Source organism: Anser cygnoides, chromosome 7 (genome assembly GCF_040182565.1).
Source record: "Anser cygnoides isolate HZ-2024a breed goose chromosome 7, Taihu_goose_T2T_genome, whole genome shotgun sequence".
Classification (NCBI taxonomy): Eukaryota; Metazoa; Chordata; class Aves; order Anseriformes; family Anatidae; genus Anser; species Anser cygnoides.
Window position 1 is genome coordinate 20,069,732 of NC_089879.1, and position 25,987 is coordinate 20,095,718.

General features: G+C 51.7%; 1 protein-coding gene across 1 annotated transcript; it reads left to right on the forward strand.

Annotated features, from left to right (window-relative positions):
* Window positions 1–3,463: 3,463 nt before the first annotated feature.
* Window positions 3,464–24,098, forward strand: SCD (stearoyl-CoA desaturase). Its single transcript, XM_048069234.2, has 6 exons — window positions 3,464–3,736; window positions 7,496–7,781; window positions 15,015–15,145; window positions 18,033–18,238; window positions 19,011–19,243; window positions 20,453–24,098. The coding sequence occupies exons 1-6, from the start codon at window positions 3,710–3,712 to the stop codon at window positions 20,650–20,652; spliced, it is 1,083 nt and encodes a 360-aa protein (XP_047925191.2). The 5' UTR covers window positions 3,464–3,709; the 3' UTR covers window positions 20,653–24,098.
* The last annotated feature ends 1,889 nt before the right edge of the window (window positions 24,099–25,987 follow it).

Sequence of the window (25,987 nt, forward strand, 5' to 3'; positions counted from 1 at the left end):
AAAGCCCTTGCAGCAAGTTTTGCTGTGTGTGGCTTTTTCAACACTTTTGGAGGGGGTAACTGAGGAGATTCACCAAAATTTCCAAGATGTCAACACCAGACAAAATCTTCTTGCAAAACTTACTGCTGTGTGGAAAAGCAATACACTATTTTGTTTGATTTTTTGGGGGAGAAGGAGAATGTTTTGATGAAACGTTTTTTCTGCATCCTGCCAGTGGCACTATGGTAGGAAAATCAGGTTGGTTAGTGCATCCCATGAGGGAGATGCAACCACTTTCTCATAAGGGCACTGCTCACAGACTGTGACTGGTGGCACCGCTGATGGTTGGTGCTTCTCTTTCCCCAGCCTTGATAACCCACTTTGAGACCTGCTGATAAAAAGTACTCTGCAAGAACTTTTCCCTGGTACAATGCCTTGACTGGGCCTCAATGGGGAGGACTTGTCAGGAAGGTGCAAGCCGCCTCACGTTAGCACCGTGCAGTTTTGAAGAAAGTCTGTGCTGAAGTTCAGGGTCTGTGCTGCCCATGGTGCATCTGCTGCTCCTCACTGCCCAGTGCCACGGCTCTGGCATTGCATCAACGTGTTTATAGAAGACCATGACCTTAGGCAGCAGTCACCAGATGCAGAAGATTTGAATCAGTTTCCTGGGGACAATGACTAAAGCTGAATCTTTCCTGAAGCGTTGGTGAACTCCGCCACTGACGGCTCTACTGAAGGCTCAGCTGGGCAGCTCTCCCTCGAAGGGGGGAAGAGATACAAACTGGTGCAGGAAAAGCCTGGTTTACGCAGTATTGCTGTATGTGTGCTAGAAATGTCTGTGTTCCCACCTGGTCTGCCTGTCGATCACCCCTTTTGTCTCAAGCCTTGAGCAGCAGACCTGAGGCAGAACCTGCAGCAGAGATTAACCTGTCGATAGATGAGAGCTCCCTGCCCCCAGACCCTCCTGCCCCCGGACCCCCCTCCAGGGAGGCAGCGGGGCTGCTCCAGCCCAGCAGGTCACATCTTCGAGCCTCGTGTGGCCGCTTTCCAGCTCGGTGTGGCAGAGCTGCACATGCACTGGGCAGGGGGTGAGGGGCTTCCACCCCTAGCTGGACCCCCAGCCTCACCTCCCTGCCCTCGCCCTCCCCTCCAGGCAGCAGCCCTCCGCCAGGGGGAGCACGGCACGGCTCGGCACGGCTCGGCACGGCTCGGCACGGCACGGGAGGGCAATCTGCCCCCCAAGGTGTCCGTGCCCCAGCCTCGCCATCGGGATCGTGAGGCAAGAAAAGGATGTGATGGTCACCTCCCGGGATCATCTGGCAAGGATAATCCTGGTGGTTTGTTCAGATAACTTAGCTCTGCCGGCTGGGAGCAGGCAGGCACAGTGCTGCTGATTTTAGAGGATGGCAAAGTCTGTTCTCCCTGTTAAGTTCCCCTTAGCCATGCTCTGCTTCTGAAGAACGGAACTGGTGGGAAAGCAAAAGGCCCCAGTGGGTCTGGGTATCTGCAAAATCACAAACCTGGAATCCCCAGAAGCCTCCTTTTCATCAACCAGCAGCATTTCCAGTTCTCTCCTTGCTTCGTGGCACTGAGATTATTTTCACCATGGGGCATGAGGAGTTATATATATTTTTTTAATCAACAAGCACCACCTTATTCTTTTTTTTCTTCTATACTTATCTCATTGTTTTGTTGTTTATTGTTCTTGTTGTTTTCTTTCCCTTGAAGATAGCAGGAGTCTTATTTCCTTAGGGTAGTTTTTAGCACTGTTTATGGTTCTTCCAACACTCATATAGAAAGCAGAATCTTTAACTAAAACATCATTTCTCCCCAGTGTTCAGTAACCATCAGCATTGTTAACCAAACATTTAAGGGAGAGTCTTAAGACATGGTTACAATTCCCTTTCTGACTCATGCCAGCTTTCACTGTCTAGGAGTGTCTTCTTATGTGGGCTCTCTGTTTCAGTACTGTGTTTGAGAGTAGGCAAGACTCAATTTTCTAATGTAAAACTAAACCACAGACCCCTCTCAGACCTCTTCATTCATCACAGTGAAATGAAAAAGGAGACACACATTTTTCCCCTTTGCCGGACACCTCTAGAACAGAGAACAACTGGCTTACTGTTATTTTTCAGCGTCACTTTTCCCTCCCAGCGATTACAATGCAGCTCACTTTTGACAGCTGCCACTGAATCAGCCCCACTGTGCGTGAGGAGGATCAGCCCGCGGATGGACTCTGCAGGGACGTGGCTGTCTGGCTGCACCTTGTGTGGTCGGCTCCATGGCTGCAGGATAGCTGCCTGCATAGGATGTGGTTCAGGGCATATGGGCACACTTCAGCATGGCTTTTGTCATCTCTGTTCCAGCGTGACTTGTGTGCCACGGGTGGGCAGTGACTGAGCATGGGACACACCATGACTGGGGGAAGGAGCCGAAGCGTGCCCTGGCTGGGGTAATGGCATTAAAGCACCCCAGGCCTTGCTGCTAAACATCTCAGGGAGCCTGGCATGGTGTCCAGCTGGTGGGGTTAGGAGAGCTGCCTACAAGCCCTGACACCAAGGTTTTATTTGAAGTGCCCTCCTCTTCACTTGCTGGGGAAGGTCTCCCTGGGAAAGAGCCTAGGTTTCCCTGTTACTGGTATTACTGGGGCTGGTGAGAAACTTGTTATGGAAAATAGCTGATAGCAACTGAGCGCTTTTTTTTTTTTTCTTTTTCCTTCCACCCTCCACCAGAAGGGACTGTTTTTTGGCAGAAAATAGCCAGGATTCATTTTTAAAGGTTACAGCCAACGTTTTTCAGACTCTTTGTGCATGTCAGGACAAACACCCATACAAATATACATGCCCATCCAGACGCACAGTTACGAATGTGCTTTTCTCTGCAAAAAACATACGATATATATATATATATATATATACGTAATGCTCCCCGCAGAGACCCCTACACCGAGGAGCTGTTTTGCGGTGAAGCCCCTTTCCCCACCGCACCCTGCCGCTGTCCGGGGATGGCGGGGGAGCCCTGCGCCCCTCGGGTGCCCCAGCGGAGGGGACACAAGGGGGGCGGCTGCCGGCGCTGAGCCCCTCGGGGGACCCGCAGCATCCCCCGCGTCGGGCCGGGGCCGGGGCCGGGGCCGGGGCCGGGGCCGGGGCCGGGGCGCGCTCCCCGCGGGGCCGAGCGCGGAGCCGAGCGCGGAGCCGCGCAGCAGCGCAGGGTGCGCGCCGCGGGGAGCGAACAGCAGATTGCGGGCAGCCAATGGCGAGGGCAAGCCGAGGTGGCACCAAATTTCCCGCAGCCAATCGGCTCGCGAGGGGGAGGGAGGATTAAAAAAAAAAAAAAAAAAAAGCAAAGCAAAAAAAAAAAAAAAAAGCGGCCAGGCATCATGCGAGTTGCCTGCCCCTCGCCATCCTCCTCTTCCTCAGCATCCTTCCTCCCGCCCTCCGCCCCCCGCCCCGCCCCGCCCCGCCGCGCCTCCCCCCCCGGGCACGCCGAGAGCCGGGCCCCCGCCGCGCCGCGCCTCGCCTCGCCGCCCGCCGCGCTGACCCCGCGCATCTCCGCCGCGGGCAGGGGGTCACCGGGAGGCCGGGGCGTGGAGAGCCCGGCCCCGCTTAAATAGCTCCGCACCCGCCTCCCCAGCCGCACAGCTCGCCGGGCGAGGGGGCCGACAGGAGGCAGAGTCCCGCAGCCGCCGGGGACAGCCGCGCACCGCCGCCGAGGAGCCGAGCCCTGCCCGATGCCTGCGCATTTGCTGCAGGAGGAGGTAAGCGCGGAGCTGCGGGCGGCCCCGCGCCTCGCCTCGCCTCGCCTCGCCTCGCCGCTTTGTCTCGGCCTCGCCCCGGCCTCCTTCCTCGCAGCCTCTCTCCTGCGCCGCTGCCGCTGCTGCCGGCGGCGTGGGCAGCCACGCGTGTCCGTGCGCGCTCGTACGGGCGCCGATGTGCGTGGCCGTCGCCGGGCGGAGGCGATCGGTGCGCCCTTGAGGCTCGCGGGGAGGTGGCGGAGGGAGCGGGGGCATCCGCCGCTGGGGTTATCTCCCCGGAGAGGGCTCGGGGAGGTGGGGAGCACCCTCGAATGAAGTGGGCAGAAAATACAGGCTTGTTTTAAAAACATCGATCCAAGCCTGCTGGTAAGGGCTGTTGAGGAAGGTCCGTTGCGGCATGAGGTCGTGGGGTTTTGGTAGTGCTCAGACCGTGATTTTTATTTCTTCTTCCGAAATAAAGGGGTTTTACTTAACAGTGCTTTTAAGCCAAACATTGCAGCAGGGAGCGTCTCTAGGACAGACGCAAGGTGAAAGTGGCCAGCTGCCCAGATGAAATGAATGACTGTGTCTGCATTGCCAGAGCCAAGCAAACATACAATGGGGAGACAGCCCATTTTTGGCATAAGACAGTCTGAATAACAACCCGGCAACAGGAAGAGATGTAGAGTTGTTGGATCTCTAGAGATTTTTTTTTTTGTATTATTATTTTTATATTTTGCCTCCTGGCTATCACCCTTCGCCTGAGGGGAACCAGGGGCTGATCCTGATGCTCCTGCTCTTGCGTTCCCATCCTTTCCACCTCTGCCTATGCCAAGGAGTGGGAGGTAAACCACAGCCCCGCTGCCTTGCCTATCGCCAGCACGCAGGGTCTCTCCCCATCTTTTTGTGCAGGTGCTGTGACCTTCCAGGGATGCTGTGATGTAAATAATTGTATTCTTCACACCACCCGAAATGGATGCCAAGGACAGTGTGCTCGGACCACGTTCCTTGGTCTTGACGTGTACTTTGGGGCATATCCTAGAGGCTGGGAAGAATCCTGTCCCTGGGTCACGTTGGGCATATTTAAATACAGTGGACCTGAGATTCAGTGCCCTGGGGCCCCTAGGCTGAACCCAGCGCTGGAGCCTTTGAGCTGCAGCTGGTTGTAGCGCTGGCTGGCTGCCAGGATCACCTATTGAGTGTTCGGTGCTGGTAGGGTATGTGGGGAGGCGTGGAGATGGGGGAGCACATCTGTTCTGCAGATGAGAGCTGCCAAGTCATTCAGAAAGGAGGGAGAGCTCTTGAAAATGATTTAGTTGGCTCCCTCCCCCTCTCGTCTGTAGACCCCAGATCAATTCCCATTCCTTTTTCCTTGGTAGGAGCCGCTGGAGCTACTGTGGCCATAAGGGGATAAAAATCCTTTCTTTTCTCCTTGTTTCCCTGGTCTCCAGCTAAATAGCTGCCCACTTCTCCCTCCCTTTTCCCCCTCATCAAGGCTGTAAAGGTAGAGCTGTATTTCACAGCTGTTTTATAGCCCTTTTGATTTAAGGTTAGTTTACATGTGAGAAATGACCAGTTCAATTATTTCAGGGTAATTCTAGCAGCAAAGGCATGCTGGTAAAATTTCTCATGTGGCTACTGCGATGCTGGGAGAATGATTTTTTTTTTTTTTTTTTTTTTCCTCTCTGCTGTTTCCTTTGCACTCTGCCTCTGCCTCCTCCTCCTCTGCTCCCGTGTAACTCTGACAGTGACATAAGCTATCACGGAGGAGAAAAAAATGCAACTCCAACCCCACATTCTTACTCTGGAAGCAGCATGTCCATATGGGGAGCGTTACCCGTCTAATTATACCACCAGCTCTCTGTTGGGAATTTTTCCTGCATAGACAAGTCTTAGGTTTTTTGGTAGATTGTCTCCCAGCCAAGGAAGAAAACTGTGCCTTCCTGCCAAAATGTCAGACGAGAATATCTGACACTTTGGAACAGGCAGGACTTTTGCTTGTCTAATCTCCGGATTAGAAGTCATTTCTCATGGCTCTTTTTGGGGCGATTGCTGAATTCTCCAGCAGCTTGGGATATCACGCCCTCAAACTGACGTTAAATAGAAAAGCAGGGAGGGATGGCCCGTAGCCGGGATGCCGAGGTGGCTGGTCCCGCACTCAGCGGTGCCTGGGTTCACTGGAAACATCAGGGTGCTCAGTAGGATCCGGGGTTTTTCCTTTCTAACTGGGATACGTTCGATTCCAGAAGGAAAAACTTAGAGAGCTCCTCGTGTAGCAATCGTTTTACTTCCCAAATGCGGGGAATCTCCCAGCTTTACCAGCTCCTCCCTGTAGGAAGGTATGTCTGTAACCCTCTAGTTTCTACCCTTGGGAAAGGGAGGAGTTGGGGTGGCCACGTAAGCTGCCTGGCCTGATTTTAATGCCTCCCTCAGGAAACTAGGCCATGGCAGAGCGGTGGTCTTCCACGAATCCCGAGTGCCTGGGGTTCAGTCTGCTTTTGATTTGGGAAAGGTTTCGGTCTGGAAAGGAGCTCCCCGGCTGCAGGCTCCCGGCTTTGCCGCGGCCTCCCCCACCACCCTGTCTCTCCTGCTCCTGCCGGGGGGCTTCACGGCCCGGCTGCCGGAGGAGGCAGGCGGCGCAGGGCCGTGGCCTTCAGGCAGGAGGCAGACCGGGGCAGCGTGCTCCCACCAGCCATGTCCCACGTGCTCAGCACCTCTGGGGTCGAGCCCAGGCGTGTGCTTGGGCTCGGGCCCGAGGAAGGGCTGCGAGCACCAGCAAACACGCGGCTGTCAGGATGGAGATGGAAATCGGTGATTCAGGGTTCAGTGACCTGTCTCATTAGGGTCAGTCCTGCCTGCGCCTTTCGTCATGCGTGCCTGCTCGGGCGGGCTGTCACTGCGCCAGGGCAAACAAGCATGTGGAGAGGGAATGTTGTGTCATGGTTACAGGAGGGAGCCGGGAGCCAGACCCAACGAGCTTGCTCCTTAAAACTTCCTATCCCTGCATTGGTGGCCTCAGCTCACGGGGTTGCCTTCCCTTGCCTCAGTTTGCCTGTGGGTGGAAAAACGGGAGAGGGATAAGAGGCTCAACGGCAGCTGTGAAATAGGAGCTGCAGGTCTGACTGGTCTCCACGCGCGAGGTCTTGCCGCATCCTAGCCCGGGTGGTGAGGCACAGGGATGTGAAGAGCCCCCCCAGAGGAACCCCCGTGGATGCTTCCCGATGCTCCCTTGTGATCCCTAGTGGGGTTACACAAAGACACAGGAGGTCAGGAGCAGCCCAACAATTGAAAATAAAATCATATTTCAGATCATATTTCTCTCCCACCTCTTTGTTCATTCACAAGGTTTCCTTTATTGTTGTCTGCTTGTGCACATGCCCAGACTGCAAACCCACCTTAAAAACGCCCACTAATAAAACTGAAGGAAAATAAAAATCCTTGCAGCCTGCAGAAGAACTCACCAAAGCCACTGGTGGATAAAAGACTGGCTTTCAAGACTTTTTCTTTACTTTCTGCATGGTGTCTGCCGTTCACCTCCTCCCCCAGGAAAGAAAAGGCTTTCTCCATTTTGCAGGCCATCACTTGATGGGGCCAGAGTGGCTGTTCTTGGTGCCAGGGGCTAAAGCTGAACAAATGGAGCCTGCCAGGGAAACTGCAGGCTGCGAGTCGTGGTACTGCCAGCCTACCTGTTCATCTTGCAGCTTCCTGCATTTGTAACCACCAATTTCTTGTTTTGTTTTCCCTCTTTTCTTTCTCAAAAACACCCATTGCCACCTCTCCAAGGAGTTCTCCTCCGCTTCCAGCACCACCACTGTCGGCACTGTCACCTCCCGGGTGACCAAGAATGGGGATTCCGTCATGGAGAAGGACTTACTCAGTCATGAGGACTTGGCAGCAGCCCGGGGCATGGTAGATGATATCTTCGATGAGACCTACCGTGAGAAGGAGGGCCCCAAGCCTCCCATGCGATACGTCTGGAGGAATATCATCCTCATGAGCCTGCTGCACCTAGGGGCCATATTCGGGTTGACACTGATACCTTCTGCAAAGATCCAGACCTTGGCATGGGGTAAGCACATTCCTCCGCTTGTTTCTTGACATCTGCAAATATTGTTGTTGGGTGGTGATGTTTTTTTCCTCCATGCCTGCAGACTCAGGGAGGAGAAAGAATTGGAGGTCTTCTGTTAGAAGGAGGTGCTCAGCCAGCTTCATAGCAAGCTGTGGGAAGGCATGATAGTGTCTCCTGTAAGGTCATGAAGGAGAAGAATTTGGCAGGGGACCACTTGGCTGCCTAAAGGGTAAACTTGTTGCATAGGCACTAGGCAAAATGTGGGAAAGATCTTTTCCTCCTACTTTACTGCATCCTTGCAGGCTCGTGGAGGTCCTCTGCTTGACTGGCCATTACAGTGTGAGCTGGCAGAGGTGGGGGCCCAATTTTCTGGTACATTCGACCCTCTCAGGAATATTCCTGATGTTGACTGGGGGAAAAAAAATCTTGACATGAAGCAATTCTGGTCTGCTAGACTTGGAAGTAGCCTACACTTGAATGTGCAGCCACTACCAAGTTGAAGCACAGAAAATGTTTGATGGAGCACTGTGACAGTCCCAGAAAGTTAGGAATAAAGATACTAGCAAGAGCACTTTCGAGGGTATCTGGGAATGCAAGAGACAGGGTATTTGGTGAGAGGCTGCTGCCAGAAATAAAAACCATTCCTGCCCTTACCAAGGGAGGTTGTATAGCCTGCAGAGATTCTGTATGTGTGAAGGGAAAGAGACAAAATACAGTTATTCTGAGGGTAAAAGTCAAGAATTAAGTCTGAAGTCCAGTCTTGTACTGTTCTTATAAAAGCACAGATTAGACTCCATCATCCCAGAATTAAGGCTGACAACTTTCAAAAAATAAGTGGCTCTCCAGGCTGCAAATTCCAATGGAAAGCACAACCGAGCAGAAGGTAGCTAGGAGAAGCTCCCCTTTCTGTGAGACCTTTCCCTGGGCAGGAACCAAAATTCTCCTTTGACTGCTTGAAAGGCAGCTGGGACCAGGGCCGAGCTGCTGGGGAGCCTCACTTTCCATGAGGCTTTGTGTGGACTCCCAGAGGGTTCAATAAGCCAAACTGTTCCCAATGGGGAGGTCTAGAGCCTGCATTCAGCCCTGGCCTTTCTGTGAAGCAGGGCATCCTGAAATAAAAAGCCCTGGTCACATCTGAGACCTGCTGGCATGGCTGCAGTGCTTTTAGTTTCAGTGGTGCTCCTGCAAAGTGCTGAACTGACGCCTGGTGACAGGCCCCATAGAGGTCCTCCTGGAGTTGGACAGGCCCCAGAGATGTCCTCCTGGAGTCTCTTGCTCTGCCTTGGTGTCCCTGCTGGATGGGACCCTGGGACAGTCACAGTCTCAAAGCCTGTCCTCCTGACAGCTGTGAGCTAGGAGCATCGCAGCTGGGCTGGGAAGGAGATGGCTTCCTGGGCTGCCAGACTGACTTTGTCCCTCTCCTACCACTAGAACACCTCACAGGAAGGGGCCTGGGGATGAGCATCACTGGAGGCCACGGGACTCAGATGCTGGCTACAGCATCAGCGGGGACAGAGGCAGTGTTCCCTGTTCCCACACAGTCACTGTGGCCTTTCACAGGGCCGTTATGAAAGAAAACTTTGCTGACCTTTCCCTTGTGAAAATTTGACAGGCTCCAAGGACGGGCTGTGCTCTTCCCCGGCGCTGGCAAGGCTGGGCAAAACACGCAGCCTCAGCACAACCTTGGAAAAGTGTTTCTGGGCTGTCTGTGTGGTGGGAAGTCCCATTCCTGGGCTCATGGCTGCAGGCAGGGGCTGCCGACTTGTCTCACACACTGTGCTGGCAGCCAGGGTCATCCAGCCCCCAGCCAAATACCCTCAGGGCTTTGGGGCAAGGAGGAGGGAGGGGGTAAGTCGGGCTTACTAGTTTCATTTCTGCTGAGATGTGCTGTGATTTCTAAATCCATCCAACCCTTACCCCTTGAGCTCCCTGGAGGTACTTAAGTGGGCTCAAGCATCTTGATCGAGAAGGTTAGTGATGTCTTACCCCCCAAAATGATCTCTGAAGCAGTGTCCTTGCAATCATGTGCAAGTTCGGGATATCTGCATGGCATCCCACGGCACTTCATGGGAATCTGCCTTGCTTTTTTCCTGGCTCCAGTCTTTCCCACTCCCCTCCCTCAGTCAAATCTGATGTGAAGTGCCAGTGGCTGTCTGGCCACTGTGAGGCACTGCATGATTCCTCAGTGGCTTCTGGAGTGACAGTTGGCCTGGGACAGGGAGAAGGAAATGGATTTTGGGGAATTGCATTGTCTTGGACTGGCTGAAGATCCATCCTGTGTTAACAGACCTGCAGTAGCTCCAGAGAGCTCCCTGTCCTAGGTCACTTTTTCTGGGAAAGGACCACCATTTCTAGCACACACAGCTTTCTCAGCTGATTCCTTTCTTTGGGACATACAGGCCTCTGTGACTGTCTTTTCAGTGACTTGCTGTTACCTTCCCAGCACCCCCTGTTAGTGAGGACTACAGTTCCCATTCAAGCTAGTGAGAAGAGGACTACAGTTCCCATTCAACACGCAAGGATAGAACAGCAGGGACTTTGCTCCTGACCATATGCCATGGGCTCATGGCAGAGCAGTTCTCCCGGTGGTAGTTTTGGAGCTGCTTGTTTTGTTTTTGTTTGCTTGTTCAGACCATTTGTTCCTTAGACTGTGTACGTACAATATAAAACCAGCATGGCCCCAGATGTTCTCTGTTGTGATGCTGCAGGCAGCTGTAGTGCCTGGTAGCTGATCTACCTACTGTATTTTTTATAAGGAGCAATTCCCTGCTTATATCCTCTTCATCTAGGCCACTGTCTCCTTGATGTTTCTGTCCCTCTGAAACCAGTTATATTGGTGACTGTGTCCTCTTTTGTTTTCATTTCTCTGTGTGCTAATTCCTCATTGTCCCTCAAGCTCTCCAGCCCTGCCTTCATCATTGTTTGCTGTTCTGCATTGCTGTGTGCATTGTATCCCCTGATCTCTTTCTGGTACAGAGCTTCCCAGAACGAGCTGGGGTTGTTGATCAGGTGAAAACTCACCATATCGAGAGCTCTCTAAACTGGCTTTCTGGCCAGCTCCCCTCTTTATTTACTGCTATCTCCACTGCACTTGACAAAGTCTGGCTCGTTCTCTTTCTCTTCAGGGATCACGGGTAGATTTTGTGTTATTTGCCAGACTCTGCCTGGAAGGGCAGAATGCAAAGGTGATTGACAGTTCCTTCTTTCACTGCTCTCAGCCTCCCACAAAATATGATTTGTAGGGTGTCTTCCTGGCCTTCAGGTGCAGCAGAGAGATCTGTGTAAACCCCTGTTGGCTTGGCCAACAGTGTTTATAAAACAGTGACAGCTCCTCCTGGCTTGGTGCTCTGACAATACCGTAACTTCTTACAGCACCAGTGGTGGCAGAAACATGGGTTGGTACTGGTTTTTGTTGCTGCTGCATCACCTTTGGACTGAGGAAAGTCTTGCTAGATAATTTAGGTAACTGGCAGCCTGAAAATCTCAGCCAGTACTACCCGCAGGAATGAGTCCAGCAAATTGTTTACAGAAGTCTGTTGTTGCTGTCCCATCAAGGCCGCTACTGTAACACCTCTCTCAGTGTCCTCTCCAGGCTTTACTAGCACGGAGGGGAAGTTCTGATTTTTGCCAGACAGGGAAGTCAAAATTTAGCAACAGTAGCTCCTATTGCTCCTTCTAAACACTGTTCCCCTTATGCAGCCTGCATGCATTTCTTTGCTGTTGGTATCTTTCTCCTGAGAGCAGCAGCTGTCTTGCTATCCTTAGGAGCAACCTGGCTAGCAAGGACTGGGAGGCAAGGAGGAAACAGTCCTGAGCTGTGGCTTTCTCTCCCACTGAGCAGAAGCCCAAGGACACTTGTTGGAGCAGGGACACCTCTTCAAGTAAACATCCTTAGTGTTGAATGCAGGTGACAATGCCTTTAGCACATTCCTGGCTTCCCATCATAACTTGAGGTCTGAATCCAGGCCACAAAGAGGTGAAGCCTATTGAGTCATATAGGCATGACTGAATCTGAAATGTTTTGGGATTCATTTTTTGGACCACTGAGTGCATATTACTGCTAGTGGTCATAATTCTTTGTATTCCAGTTGAAGGGGTCATTGACAACATCACCTGTGAGGTGACAATGTTTTGGATGTTGGACACTTCAAAGCCACAGTCATGTCACGGTACAGAACATGATGTTGAAATCTCAGCTGGTGGAGTGCCTGAGTCCTTGAGTTTGGGACAGCATCACAGGGCTGCTATGAAAACCTGGGCTACTTTATCTTGCCTTCTCTGTTCTCTTTCCAATTCCCATCCTAGTGAGCGATCTTGGAGAAGCTTATCTTTGTTCCCTGTGAGATGCTCATTCCCTGGCTATGCCATGTTTTTGGGGATGAACCCTCTGAATCATTAGAGTTCTCTGTTCCAGATTCCAGATCCTGTTCTTGCAGCAATTCTCACTGTCACGACCTACATGTCTGGTGGAGCTAATAGCCCCCAAGTAGAGTTCAGTTTTCTGTGCCATGTATGCAGAGCCTGAGAATCAGGTCCTTTCCCATAGAATGTGTCTGCTCCTTAGATAAACTACCCCTATTTTATAGGGGCAAGGGTCATGGCAGCACAGGCTTATAGAGTTGTGGGACTCGTCTCTAAGAGGAGTCAGCATGAGCTGCTGCTGCTTGTGGGCTTTGGATGAAGGCTGTGACTGCTCTGCCAGGGCACCTGAAAGCCGTGGGTACTCTTCCAGATTTTTAACAAAGTCTTTCAGTTAAGACTACTCAGAGTAAGTACTGGGTTATCTGGTTTCTGGGTCTGTCTGTGTCCCTACCCTGTCTGTTCTGTGTTTCCTTGTGCTGGCTGATATGTCTTCATTGTTGATGTCAGTTTTTGCTGTGGGATGGAGATATCCACAGGCAAATGTTGAGAAATGCCTGTGTCAAACAGATGCTGGACAACTTCCTTCTTGCAAAACTGAAATACCACAGCCTTCAGCCAGACCCATCTTCCCAGAGGCCTTTTTTAATCAAAAAATTCCTGGTCAGCATGTGAGGGTTAACTAGAAAGGGAAGCTTGAACTCAGGGCTATAAATAGGGCCTGTATTCTCCTAACCTGGCATTTACTTTCTAGTGCCATTAAAGATGATGAAAGATTGCATAGTTCAATTTCTGTCCTCAGTGCACCATTAACTCTCACCTACTTACCCCGCAGTGGGGAGCTGGGCTCCTTCCCTAGAAAGTTGCCTCCCACATCCTTGATCTGACATCTGTTGCAAGGTGCCATTGTTTTTTCCACTGACTCCCTGTTTGGTGTTTCTCATGGAGTATATACACATAAAGTATGCACAGGTTTGAGAGATACTGCTCTCAGCTCTGCTATAAACTGCTTGTCACTCTTCAAAACCTACCTCAGCTGCTGAGGTGTGCACAGTAGGTATAAAGTTGCCCAGAGGTTTTATGAAATATGGTTTGCAGGGTATAGCAGCCTATGTCCGAGGGAGAATGGTGGTGTGTCACTCTCCTACTGCTACTAGGATGTGTTTGAAACATCCGGGAGGAGGTTAGGTTGTTACTGCAGTGTCTGAGGTTCTTCAGATCAGAGTCAAATGTTAGGTGTGTTCTCCAGGTTTGCTTTCTGTATGAATTTGTGTAGATAGTGACTGATTTAAAACAAGCTGAAATCTAAAACCAACAGTAAACTAGTCATGAGATGGTTCATAACTTTCAAGTCAGCATCACCAGGCTAGAGGAGGCCTTCAAGGTGTCCAGAATAAGTACTTTCTTGTCAGAGAGGCCGAAGGTAGACCTGAACCAAACACCCTGCTCCAGCATCCCTCCCTCTCCCCTTCCAGGTCTGACCAGCTTTGTGATCTTTGCTCAGCTCCATTATCTACTGCAAAGGCCAGATCCTGCTGCATTTGCTTTCCTTTTCATGCTCTGAAAGTCAGTTATGGCCAGTGATTGTACTTCTGAGGGACCGCAGAGGCCCTGGAAGACAGGAGGCAGAGGTGCGCTGACCGGAGACGTGCAGCGGCTTCTGCAGCAGGCCTGGGAGCCAAGGGAGAGGATGAGGCCAGGAAGGCACAGTCAGAGCAACAGGCAGGGAAGGTCGCTGTTACACAGCGTGATGGGGTGAGAAGGATTTGTGCAAGTTTAAGGGGCCGAAGAGGATGTTAAATCAGCTGAGACTGGCCTTTAGTAGATAGGAGATTAGGTTTGGAATCTAGAAATACAAAAAGAAGGTGGCAGAGAGAAGGAAGAGGGAGCAGGAGATGATAGAAAATAAAGCCTGGATTATTCACTGAAGAAACAGGGCAACAGAGCCCTGCTTATGCCTCAGATCTCCAGACGTGTTTCTGGCAGAATATCTATTTTCTGAATTCAAGATAAGGTTGATTAGATCCATTTGGCTGGACTGAATGGTATCATCAAGCATACTGGTCCCTTTCAGTGGGCAAATGTGTAAGAGTAAGAAGCTGCTTGCGGGGTTGAGCCAATGGGCTGAAATCTGCAAATTTAAACCAGGGACAGAGTTACTCCTGCGGGAACTGGGAAGATGTCATTTCCCCCAGCAGACTGAAGGTGGATCAATTGACACGTGCACAGATGTGCACCCTTCCCTCTCGATTCCTGAGCTTAGAGTGCAAATCAACTGTTGAATGCCCTCCATCTTTCTGCCAAATCTCCTGATCCTTCCTTCCTAGAGAGTCAGTTTTCAGATCCAGTTTCTTTATCAGCCCCAGCTTCCTAGCATAATGTTGCTATGACCCTATTAAGATCATTTCTCCATTTAGGACCAAATGCTGGAACCCAGGTTAATCTCCAGAGGCCCAAGGAAGGCAGGGGAGACAAACACATGATCTGGAGGGAGAAGAATGTGGTTTTTCACCAGCTCTCAGAGAGGCAAGGAATTCCCCTCCTGACCTGTGTGGAAAGGGAATACATGAAGCAGCCTTGAGGAAGGGGGATCAGAACGAGCCTGGGAATGGGAACCTCTGGGCAGTTTTAAGTCTGTGATGGGGATGAAGGTGAAGCATCAATGGATTGGTTGATTAGATTGATTAGATTAGGTCTTTTTGATTAGATCTTTTTTCTGGCCGGTGCTTTTTTTTTTTTTACTGTCCTACTTTGTGCCTTCTATGGGTTTTTCTCTTGCATACACAGCTATGGGGGAAGGCCTGCCTTTCCGCCTGAAACTTTGCTGCAGGCTTACTTGCTCTAACTGCTCCAACACTTTAATTTCCTCTCCAGCCATTCTGTGTTTCGTGGTGAGCGCTCTGGGGATAACGGCTGGATCTCACCGCCTCTGGAGCCATCGGTCCTACAAAGCCACGCTGCCCCTGCGGATCTTCTTGACTATTGCAAACTCCGTGGCCTTCCAGGTAAGCACCTCCTCCATGTGCTGCTGGTCCTCAGAAGGAAGTGCTCCCCTGAATCTGTGTCTCAGACACAGGGTTCAAGATTAAGTTAGATTAAGATTAAGATAGATCTCTCCTACTACATCTTGTTAGCAAACAACCTGCCTTTTCTTTCTAACGCTGTGGTGCCAGAGTCTATCTTGTCTTCACCTTATCCCTTCAGAGGGTGGCTGTGAGATGACCTGCTAATGAGGTGGGGGAAGGACTATTCACCAAGGCCAGTGGTAGGAAAGCTCTCCAAAGCAGGAATGTACCCTTCAGTCAAGTACGGTCCCCTGTGCTTGCCCTGGGAGGATCTGTGAAGGAGGTGTGGAAGTGCCAAGTGCTCTCCTGGTGTTCAGGTTGCCTCACCTTCCCCTTGTCGCACTGTTGATAAGGGGACACACATCTGCACAGCCTGGGGAGCCCGTCTGTGGAATTTGCTGCTGCAGAAAGACCAAGAACTTGAGGTTATGCATTTAGGGGGATGCTTCTTTGGTTCAGAAGAATGATGGTTAGGAATAACCCTGTTATTAAGTCATGCCCCTGGCTTCCAGAGAGAGTCATCCCAGGGCAGTGATGTTTCAAGGAGGGGAGGGTTGGGCCTATTCAGAGTGGCCCAAGTGACTGCAGGCAGCTGATAAGCTTCTCAGGATATTGCTTAACCACTCACGGGAGCACTTCACCATCCACAAAGCAAACAAATTGGGAAGTCCTTAGGGACTGTAAATAGTAGCAGAGATGGCCCTGAAGAAGTCAGAGAGAAAACCCCAATTGGATTGGCACATAAAAAGCGTAGCAGTCTCTTCTGTTTGCTGCTGTGATGCAGCTCTAATGCACTCCATCTTCAAACTGTACTCAAAATGACTTCATACAGGCTTGCGACTGTGTAGGAAGTGCTGGGTAGTGCAGCAGGGTGCAGTACATTCTGCAAGAAGAAGGTGCACAGAAAAGTGCCAGTGCTGTGTCCTTAAATAATTTTCCAGTCGAGGTGTGGGGAGAAGAGTAAAGCCCAAGTGCGACCACCTATTTTAAAGCCATTATCTCTGCTCACTGTGTAGCTGTAAAGGATATAATTTCATTGACATGTAAACAGAACAGGGTGGGATTAATTTTTCCAGCTTTGGAAAACTTTCTAAAACACCTTTCACATTCCTGTTCACTGTTAGTACCAAACCAGGGCCTTCCATGAGGAAGAGGAAGGACCAAGCTGTTGATTCCAGCTGCTGGTCCAGCACTCAGCATGGGAACAGGATGGTTGCTTTGTATTGGCCAGTCCCATACAAAAAAACATCTTTCACAGGGTTATAGGGCAGAGGGGAGAAAGAATTTGCCGAGTTATTGCTATAGGGGATAGGAATAGACAAAAATGAGAGACAGACAGATATTTCAGCATCAATAGGAACTAATCCAAAGTTTTACGGAAAATTCATTACCATTCCTCCTGAATTTTTCTTTTAATAGTTGCTTTCGATTAGTTCAAGACAGTTAATCTTCAATTTACCTCATTCTTGTTAGTGGCAGCAGCTCCAAGATCAGACTGATAATTATTAAGGCCAGAGAAGACCACAGATTATCTGAGGTCCTCCAGAAAATGCCTGTTGGCTGTTCAGAGACTTGTGGTTTCAGAGAACTTGAGACTTCTACATCTAGTCAGCTCCTCTACCTGCAAGACCAGGTAGTTGCAGCACAGTAAAAGCTCTTCTAGTTATAGCCTGTAGCTGGATACTCTCAAGGAAGGAGGGTTCTCCTAGGCTTTGCATGCTGATCTGAGAAAGCCAAGGTTGGAGTTAGAGGTCACCACAAACTAAGATCAGCAGAAAAGGTATAAGCTAAATTTTGGATCAAGATTTTGACGTTTCAGCCTTGAGCTCCCTGGTATGCTTGTGTACATGGTGTGATGGAGGTACCATGCTCCAGCTGGGGTACATGATCTCTTTCCAGATTTGTGCCTGCTGCCTCCAGCAGAAGGCATGGTATGTAGAAGTCCTACGTACTTATGAGATCAAAGAGCTGGTTGTGCAGTAGAAGAAATAAGAGGTGTGCTTGGATCTGTTTCTTGTTTCCTAGTATGCTGTAATACATGGCTTTGAGCACGTCAAAATCTTGGTGTAAAGGAACAAATACAGAAATCTATTCTTAAAACTGGCCAATACAAACATTTCTTAATACAAATGATGAAAACTGACATTTTCCAAATCGTATTGATTTTGCAGATTAAACTGAATGGGTAAAGGGGCCGAAAGGGATGATTTTTGGTAATTGTCACTGAAGTGGTGTGTTTATTCTATTTCTAAAGTGGGACCTGCCTTTTAAGATAATTTGATTTCCAAGAAAACTAAAAAAGGCCCCCAAGTTAAACAGATTTGGCAATCCCACGAAAAGTAAGGCAGGTTGACCCATGGAAAGTGTCAATGTGGAGGGAAGGGGCAAGTTGGTCAATCCCAGCTGGCAGCGTGTAGGGACAGGGACAAATGACCAATAAGTGCTGAGTGTGTGAGGGAGGAGGCATTGACTGCCCAATTGGGACCAGCTATTGCAGGGGTGGGGGAACAAATGGACCCATCAGAGCCTGTGGTGCTGTGGAGGATGTGCAAACATTGATTTGAATAATAATAAAAGAGAGAAAAGAAGACCCACCAAAGAAACAAATTTTGAAGACAATTAAAATGGTTGAGAAAAGAAGATCCAATGCCTGCTTTAAAAGTCAAAGAAAACAAACAAAAACAATCAAACACTAAAGAAAGATAGCATGACCAATACAAGTTCATGTCAACAGGATTTAGTTGTCTAAATGTTTTAGGCCCTTTTGTTACTTTGAAGGGATCATTTCTAGCCTTGGCCCTAAGTCTCTGCTCCCCTTGCCTTGCAGAATGACATCTACGAGTGGGTCCGGGACCACCGTGTCCACCACAAGTTCTCTGAGACAGACGCAGACCCCCACAACGCTATGCGGGGCTTTTTCTTCTCCCACATCGGCTGGCTGCTGGTGCGCAAGCACCCAGACGTCATCGAGAAGGGCCAGAAGCTGGACCTGAGCGACATAAAGGCCGACAAAGTGGTGATGTTCCAGCGGAAGTGAGTTCTGGGGAGAGCCCCAGCACAGAGGTGGGTGGGGTGGGGTGGGCTGGGGAGCACAAGCACCTTTGATGGAGCACAGAGGGGACTGAGGGTGTCACGAGAAACGTGAGTCTTTGGTCTGCCTGAGCCTTCGCTGTGGAATGAGCTCTGTGAGAAATCAGCCGTGCCTCTCCTGCAGGATGTTTTTGGGAGCTGGTGCTGCTGCCAGCCCTCCTACACCCCTTTCTCCCATAGTACCTCGCCAGCAGCGGGCTGAGTTTCCCACCACAAAGCACCTTCACACCTGCTTGCCCCCAGCCCAGCTGCTGCTTTGGCTGGCCCAGAGCCCACCCGCGGGTGCCTCCAGGCCATCCTTGGAGGAGCTGTGGTACGCTTTCCAGGTCGTGCCTCTGCCTCTCTCCCACCAGTATGCTGGAAACGGTGTGGTGAAAGGGGAGTTGAAAATGGGGACGTGAGAGGGGCAGTCACTGGGAAGGACAGTCTTGATTCACTCATGCCTCTTGTGTGGGGTCTCAGCTTGTCTGCAGCTGTACTGGGGCTAATCCCCAGAGGAGGCGAGCCTATCACCAGGTCTGCAGGGATGGGAAACTGAAGTCTCCAGGAATGGCTTCTGTGTGTTCAGGGTGAAAGATGCAGGGCTCAGGGTTGAGGTATTTCTGCACTTGATTTTCCCCGTATAGCTCAGGCAAGCGTGAATCCTCCAAATGGAGGACTGAACCAGCCCTGCCTCTGCCACTGAACCATTTTCTCCTGGTCCCTTCCTTTCCAGATACTACAAGCCCTCGGTGGTGTTGCTGTGCTTCACCCTGCCCACTGTAGTGCCCTGGTACTTCTGGAATGAATCCATCGTCATCAGCTTCTTCATTCCAGCCATCCTGCGCTACACCATAGGGCTCAACGCCACTTGGCTAGTGAACAGTGCTGCTCACATGTTTGGCAACCGGCCGTACGATCAGAACATCAACCCACGGGAGAACCCCCTGGTCAGCCTGGGGGCCCTAGGTACGTTCAGTGTCCATGTCTTTCACTTCCTTGGTGCTGTAGCTGTTCATGGGAATTTCTGTGAATCCAGGTGTCCCCATTTCTCCTGCAACCTTCCCCTCCAGCCCTGCAGTTTTTGCATGTGGGGATGTTTCCCAAACTGGTCACTAAGTACATAAGGGCAGTGGGGTTATCAGCTTCCACCAGCCTTTCTGCAGCCTGGAAAGGGCTCTGTTACACTTAGCACCTCCTTATCTCAATAGCAATATTTTATTTACCCTGCTCCAAGGTCTCTCCGCCCCGTTTACCAGGCTGAAAAACTTGTGCTGCACTCCCTGCTTATCTCTCTTAGACTTCTGTATTGAAAGACAGCAGACACATATTTGGACATATTCTTAGGGCAGCTGGTGATTTTTGGGGTACTTGAGGATGAGATGAGACAGATCTTATGTGTTTTCTGAAGTTTTGGGAACCTAGGAAAGTATATCCTAGAGTCAGCATTTGCCCTGATCTGTTCTCCCAAACCCATGTCTCAGCTGTTTTGCATCCCTGTACATTAGCGGGTCTGCATTGATTACCACCACTGAAAGATCTGCTCCTGGATTTTTAGTAGGCAGGAATTTGAACTGCAGAGAGCCAGGGGTTAGGAACAGGAGTCCAGGCAGTGTCACTGAAGGTGTGAACACTGAAGCCTGCCTTGACACTCTCCAAAGCAGAGGGTAGCTGTCTAGGGTAGGTTGCTTAGTAGAAGTCTGTCTGCATTACTGCCATCTGGAAATGCCCTTTGGATTTTGGCATTAGGACTATTGGTGCTGTAGGATTATTGATTGGCCTCTCCCGGCTTGTCATGGACTTGCTGCAGGTCTAGCTGGTAGCTCAACCTGTACTAGGAGGTTTCTCATAGTGGCAGAGGAAAAGGCATTAGCATTCCCCCAGTGAACCAGAGCCTTCTAGGTTCCTTGCAACATGCTTGTTTTCCTGCAAAGTCCCATTGCTCCTCTATGGCTGTCATTGCATCTTTTGGGCCAGCCCAGGCTTCTTCCAGTGCTGGGCCATGCCCAAATGAGATGGGGTGGATCGCAGAGAGAACTAATTTGGCTGAGAGGAGAAAGCAATCTAGAGTCAATACAGAGTCTGTTCCAGGAATGTAGTGCTTTGGGCCAAGTGAAAGGGGCCCTAACCGCTAACTTTAGAGCCCTCCAACATCCTCTCCCTGGTCTTATTTTGCAGGAGAAGGCTTCCACAACTACCACCACACCTTCCCCTATGACTACTCTACCAGTGAGTTTGGCTGGCGTTTCAACTTAACCACAGCCTTCATTGACCTCATGTGCCTCCTGGGGCTGGCCAGCGATCGTAAGAAGGTCTCCAAGGAGGTCATCCTGGCTCGGAAAATGCGGACTGGAGATGGGAGTCACAAGAGCGGCTGAGTTCCTACTCCCCTTCTCACACACATCCACACCTCTCCTTCCTCCTTTTTTTCTCCCTTTCTCCCTTCCTGACCCCTCCAAACACGCTGGACAAAGGTTTAATGTTCTGTTTACTAACTACTGAATAATGCTACCAGTTTGCTTAAGATAACGATAATGAGTTTTAACCCCCTTCCACACTGTATTTTACGTGATGTATTTAAGATCTGGAGCTCCGCCTTTGTAACGCAAGGCCACCCCTTTCCCTCCTCCCCTTTTCGTTCTCCTCTCTAACCCCTCTGCCCTGTCTTCTGCTTTACTTTGTCCCTGCCTCCCCCGGTGGAGGAGCCGGTAGGAAGCAGCCCGGCCATTGCAGCTGGCTGTACCACGGAGCTGAGGGATGCCGGTACCAGCCAGCTGAAGAGTTGAGCCAAAGTCAGTGACCCTCTCCCCAAAACTCCCTCCCCTCCTTCCTCTGTCCCTCCTCCTTTCTCACGGGTTGCTGACGCTTGGCATGGCCAAACCGCTCCCTGAGATGAGCAGCCCCATCCCCTTCCCTTGCCATCGGGTGTAGAGCGCGGGAAGTTTGCCTTCCCATCCCTGCCTCTTTGGCTGGAGGGAGGAGAGCCCCAAGAGTCTCTGAGAGCTCCAGGCAGGTCTGCTGGTGGCCGTGGGCACCACCAGGGGAGCCTCAGCGGCCTTACGGCCTCCTCCCTCTGGCGTGTCCCACGGGGCTGGAGGCAGAGCCTGGCTCGGGGCCGCACAGCCCCTTTGGAGAGCCGCAGAGCGGAGGGGACGGAGGGCTGTGCCACCGGCCTCGGGTGGCTTTGTTGGGCGCTGCTGAGACTGTGCCAGCGAACGGGACTGTGCCAAAATGGAGAAGGGGAGAAGGATGTAAACCAAAGCTCCACCGAGGTGTTAAGCTGCTTTATGTGCTGGAGGAACAGGGTCCCCACAGGGTGGCAGGTAGACGTCCTGGTGTCCGTGCATGTCCCGTGGGTATGCCTGTGCTGCGTGCAGGGATGCAGGGGACAGGGACAGCATGGCGAGGGAGTGCCTGCGGGCTCAGGAAGGGGTGAGGACGTCTTAGAGGACCGATGGAGCAGGTATCTCTGTCCACGTGGGCTCTGCTCGGTCGATTAACAAGTGCCTGACAAACACCGAGACGGAGCCAGGCGGCGAGGAACCAAGGTGGCTTGCAGCCCTCAGCCCCTTGAGGGATGGGGGTGTGCTCCCAAGAGAGCATGGGAAGAGAAAGCAGCTCCTCCTCAGTCCCTCAGTTTGCCTCCCAGACCCTCGCGACCGCCACCTCACTCCTCAGTCTGGAGAGCACGCCGCTCGTCCGCCACGTGGGCAGCGCGGGTGGCTGAGGCAGCTTAAAGGTCGGTTATATCACCGGGGCCCCGAGACAGTGTGGGCAAGCAGCTGAAGGGTGTGTTGGGAAAAAGAAGTCCTCGTGGGTGTTGTTTCCTGCAAATTGCAGAGACCGCAGCTGGAGTTCAGGCGGTTGGGCTTTTGGTGCAGTGGCCCCGAGCCCCTCACCAGGCTGAATGTGCTTTTTATTTCCCTTTTAACTCCCCATATCATTATCCACTTTTATTTTTTGCTATTAGTTGTAGCAATAGTATCTGTTGTGTTGCTTAAACGCATCAATGGAGCTGGAGGAAAGCACGAGAGGTGACCAGGAAGGGGTGATGCTGGAGTGGGGTTTGTGGCGTCTCCCTTATTTTGGGGGCAGGCAGGGCAGAGGGGGCACAGGTGCCCAGTTCCTTGCCCTGCTCTGCCACGTAGCAGCCAGGCAAGCCTCGCTGGAGCAAGCCTCTGCAGCTTTGCTTTCTCCTGCTGCTGTGATACACACCAGGAACCAGGACAGCTCTGTGATGCTCTCCTTAACTCTCCTTAGCTTGATACTCAGAAAAGCAGTCCTCCTCTCCTTTCGCCTCCCTGCCACAGCCTTGTTACTGCTCATCACCAGGACCCTTCAGGGCTCTGAGCCACCGGGAGAGATGTGGTCTCCGGCTGAGAGATGTGATGGGAGGATGGAGCAGGGAGCCCTTTGGCTCCTGGTGTTCTAAAGGCAGGCGGCAGCTGGCTGGAGGCAGCATCCTTACGGCCCCCCTTGCTCTGCAAAGGGGTTGTGGCTATAACTCTATCCTACCATTTAAAAAAAAAAAAAAACACCAACAAAACAAAACTTAAAAAAGGAGAAACGGTTAGCTCTGAAACTGTGGGCTGACTTCACTTCCATCTAAACCCCTGCGAGGTCCTGGAAGTCTCCGGAGAGGATGAGTTTGCTCCAGCCAGTAATTTGAAAGGGGTTTGGGGAGGGGAGAAGGTGAGGAGAACAATTTCCTTGCTCCTGGTGCCCTTAGCGTGTTGTGTGATATACCCTACAGTAGAGAAGCGTGCCGTGACATGCTGCAATATCTCTCATCCTCTCAGCAGAGAAGCAAGGTTTGACATCAAGGATTCCTTTCAGATTTCAAGTGCTGATTTGGGTCCAGAATCTAGAATTAGGGTGGAAGCTGAGGAGCAGTAACCAAACAGTCCTGGTGTTTGCCCAGTCACTTTAAAGGTAGATTGGCAAATATCTCTGGGTGCCTTAAATCTTTCTTTAATATACATAGGAGTATTGACAGCTATTTGCCTTTTTTTTTTTTTTTTTTTTGCTGAATTATGAACATTCGAGGGGTTTCTTAATTATTTAATTGCCTACATTGAACTGTGGGTGCAGGTGATTTTGAATGTATGAGTTAGAAATTTTTGTTAGATTAAGAAACAGATGCAACACTTTAAGTAGAACTTTGTTTGATATATATATATATATCTATATATACACCTATAAATATATATATATATTTTTGGTGGCATGTTTGTATCCTGGACGCATTGTCTGTATGTTTAGCGTAAATGAGTCCGTGAGAGGTGGTAGTGGATGAGGCAGCAGTGGGACCTCATGACTAGAGCTTCTAGTTCTCCTGGGCTCTGCTCCCAGGTAAGCTACTTGCTCACTGCGTGCTTTTGGACAAAGTCACTTAAAAAAAAACAACAAACCTCTCTGTGCCTCAGTTTCCCTGTCTGAAACACGGGGCTACACCCTGCCTCTCCAGGGCGTGGGGAGCAGGAGGAGGCAGGCGTACCACACGCACACCGATGCCGGCGGAAGCATTTGTTTTCCAAGACCGTTCCCAGTCCTGATGGTATCGTGAAGAGCAGCTGTCCAAGCGTTGGGTGTTCGGGGAAGGACTGGAAAGCTGAATCTGCACATTGTCTAAGCTCTGTCACTGTTGAAATGAGAGTAGGATACGATTTTTCACAGCTTAGGGATTTCTGCATAGTAGTATCTCTGTTTTGTGTACTGGAAAAGAAAAAAAAACTTTTTGAAATAATTTCTACTAATACGGAAACAGACATCTGGTTGTGCTGATCTGAAATTTTATTTGTTCATAATAAAAATGTTACTTTAAGGCGTGTTGGGCTGGTGACATGGCGGGCTGGGTGAAGCGCGAGAGCTCCCGCCGGGGCTACACGGTCCCGTTTCCCAGCGCCTCCTCCCTTCCACGAGCAGCAGGAAAGGGCAGAAAAACCTCTGCCTCTCTAAGCGCGGTGAATGAGCGGATTATAATGGCTTTCATACTCCAGCGCACGGCGGTGGCCGGGCACGCCTGCTGCCGCAGAGCCAACTGCCCGCGCCGCCGGGTTACTGCAGGTTACCTCCAGCCGGGGCCCGGTGCCAGGGCCCGTGGCTGACGGATGTACATGCAGCACAACACGTAATACCGGCAGCCCGTCTCTGTGGCTGGGCGCAGCCGCCAGCGCGTCACACGGGCTCGTCAACCTCAGCCAGGGGGAATTTTCCTCCCGCGAGTGTGCGCACCCCTGCTCTCCCCATCCCTTTTACAGCTGGAGGGAAGCAAAAGGAGAGGGGGGGAATCCCCGAACCAGATATCGCTGTAATTGATGTTCCTTCCCCACTCCCCCACCCATCTGCTGCTTTTGGAAGAAGCAGTGAACAAAATCATCTCCGCATGGCTCCTGCTCGCTCCCTTTGGATGCAAGGGGGTGCAGCGCTGAGGCAATGCTGTGCAAAACAGCAGCCCCTTGCACGCAGCATGCTGAATTCCTCGGTATGGGCCCACGCTTGGGTTTCTAGCTGCAGCTCCTGATGCCTGAAAGCTCTTTGGGTGGGAAGGGCAGAGGCAGAGCCCGGCGAGCCGCAGAGCGTGGGAGCGGGTGCCTGCGGCGGGGAGCAGGGGGTCACCGGGGAGGAAGGGCTGGGCTGCTCCGTGTTCTCCCAGCCGGAGGTGAGCAACCAGGCTGAGCAGCGTGGTGCTGTGCGGCTGTCCTGAGCTGTAACAACAAGCACGTGGAACGCTCTGGCTCTTCAGCTGGTCCCAGAAACACGGCGCTGGAAGTGAGAGAGGTGCAGCTTCTGGTGCCTTGGTGCTCTTTTGATCCGAGCTCTGCGAGCACAACCCCTTCTAAAACAAGCGAGACAGAGGAGGCAAATCTACAAACCCCTTGATTATTCAGCCAAGCCTAAAAATAAAGTTAATGATCCCTCTGCCTGCGTTTCATGAGAGTGGAACTCAGATCTCTGCCTCTCCCTCTTTCTTAAAGGCTGTTATTAAATCCCCTGCTCAAAATGTTTTCCTGTACTATCAAGCCCTTCAGCACTGCCAGCTCAGCACTTTGAGCTGGTTGCCTGGAAGTGTCCCACGCACGATTCCTGTTCCTGGTTCCCCATGTAATCTATGAATTAGGGGTGCCATCGCGACGCGCCCCAGCGCTGCCTCCCCGAAAACCTCGCACCGGCCGGGGAAGGGACGGGTTAACGAGGCAGCCAGCCCTGCTGGGAAGGGGAGGACGGGGAAACAAGCGGCCGCTTGTTCGGCACCCGGCGCAGGGAGGGAGGCAGCGGCCAGGTGGAGGCTCCGCAGCCCCTTCGGCGAGCACAACGCGCAGGAGATGCCACCGCGGCCCCTGCGCACACCCCTCCCGGGCATTGGCTGGGCCGCCCTCCAAGGCTGACGGTGCTTTAAAAAAAAAAAAAAAAAAAAATTAAAAAAAAAAAAAAAAAAAAAGAGGCTGAGTTTCCGCGGAGGTTACTGCCGGTCAGGCCGGCCTCCAGCAGCGTGCCGGCCGTGTGTGTGAGCCGCCTGACGCGGGCAGGGCCAATCCGCGGCTCTGCAGCCTTGTCTGATGCTGCCCGGCCCAATCCTTTCATCTCCGGAGGCGCGGGGAGACGGAGACGGAGACGGCCCCGGCCTCTGCCCCGGCCCCGGGGCCTCGCCTCGCCCTCCGCGGGAGGCCCGGCCCCAGCGCCCGGTGCCGGCCGGGGGTCGCTGCCGGGGGG

Excerpts from the sequence above, each read along its gene's own strand:
- SCD (XM_048069234.2), top strand. The coding sequence starts at position 3,710 with ATGCCTGCGCATTTGCTGCAGGAGGAG. Across the intron at positions 18,239-19,010 it reads GTGGTGATGTTCCAGCGGAA|ATACTACAAGCCCTCGGTGG; the intron begins GTGAGTTCTGGG and ends CTTCCTTTCCAG. Across the intron at positions 19,244-20,452 it reads GGTCAGCCTGGGGGCCCTAG|GAGAAGGCTTCCACAACTAC; the intron begins GTACGTTCAGTG and ends CTTATTTTGCAG.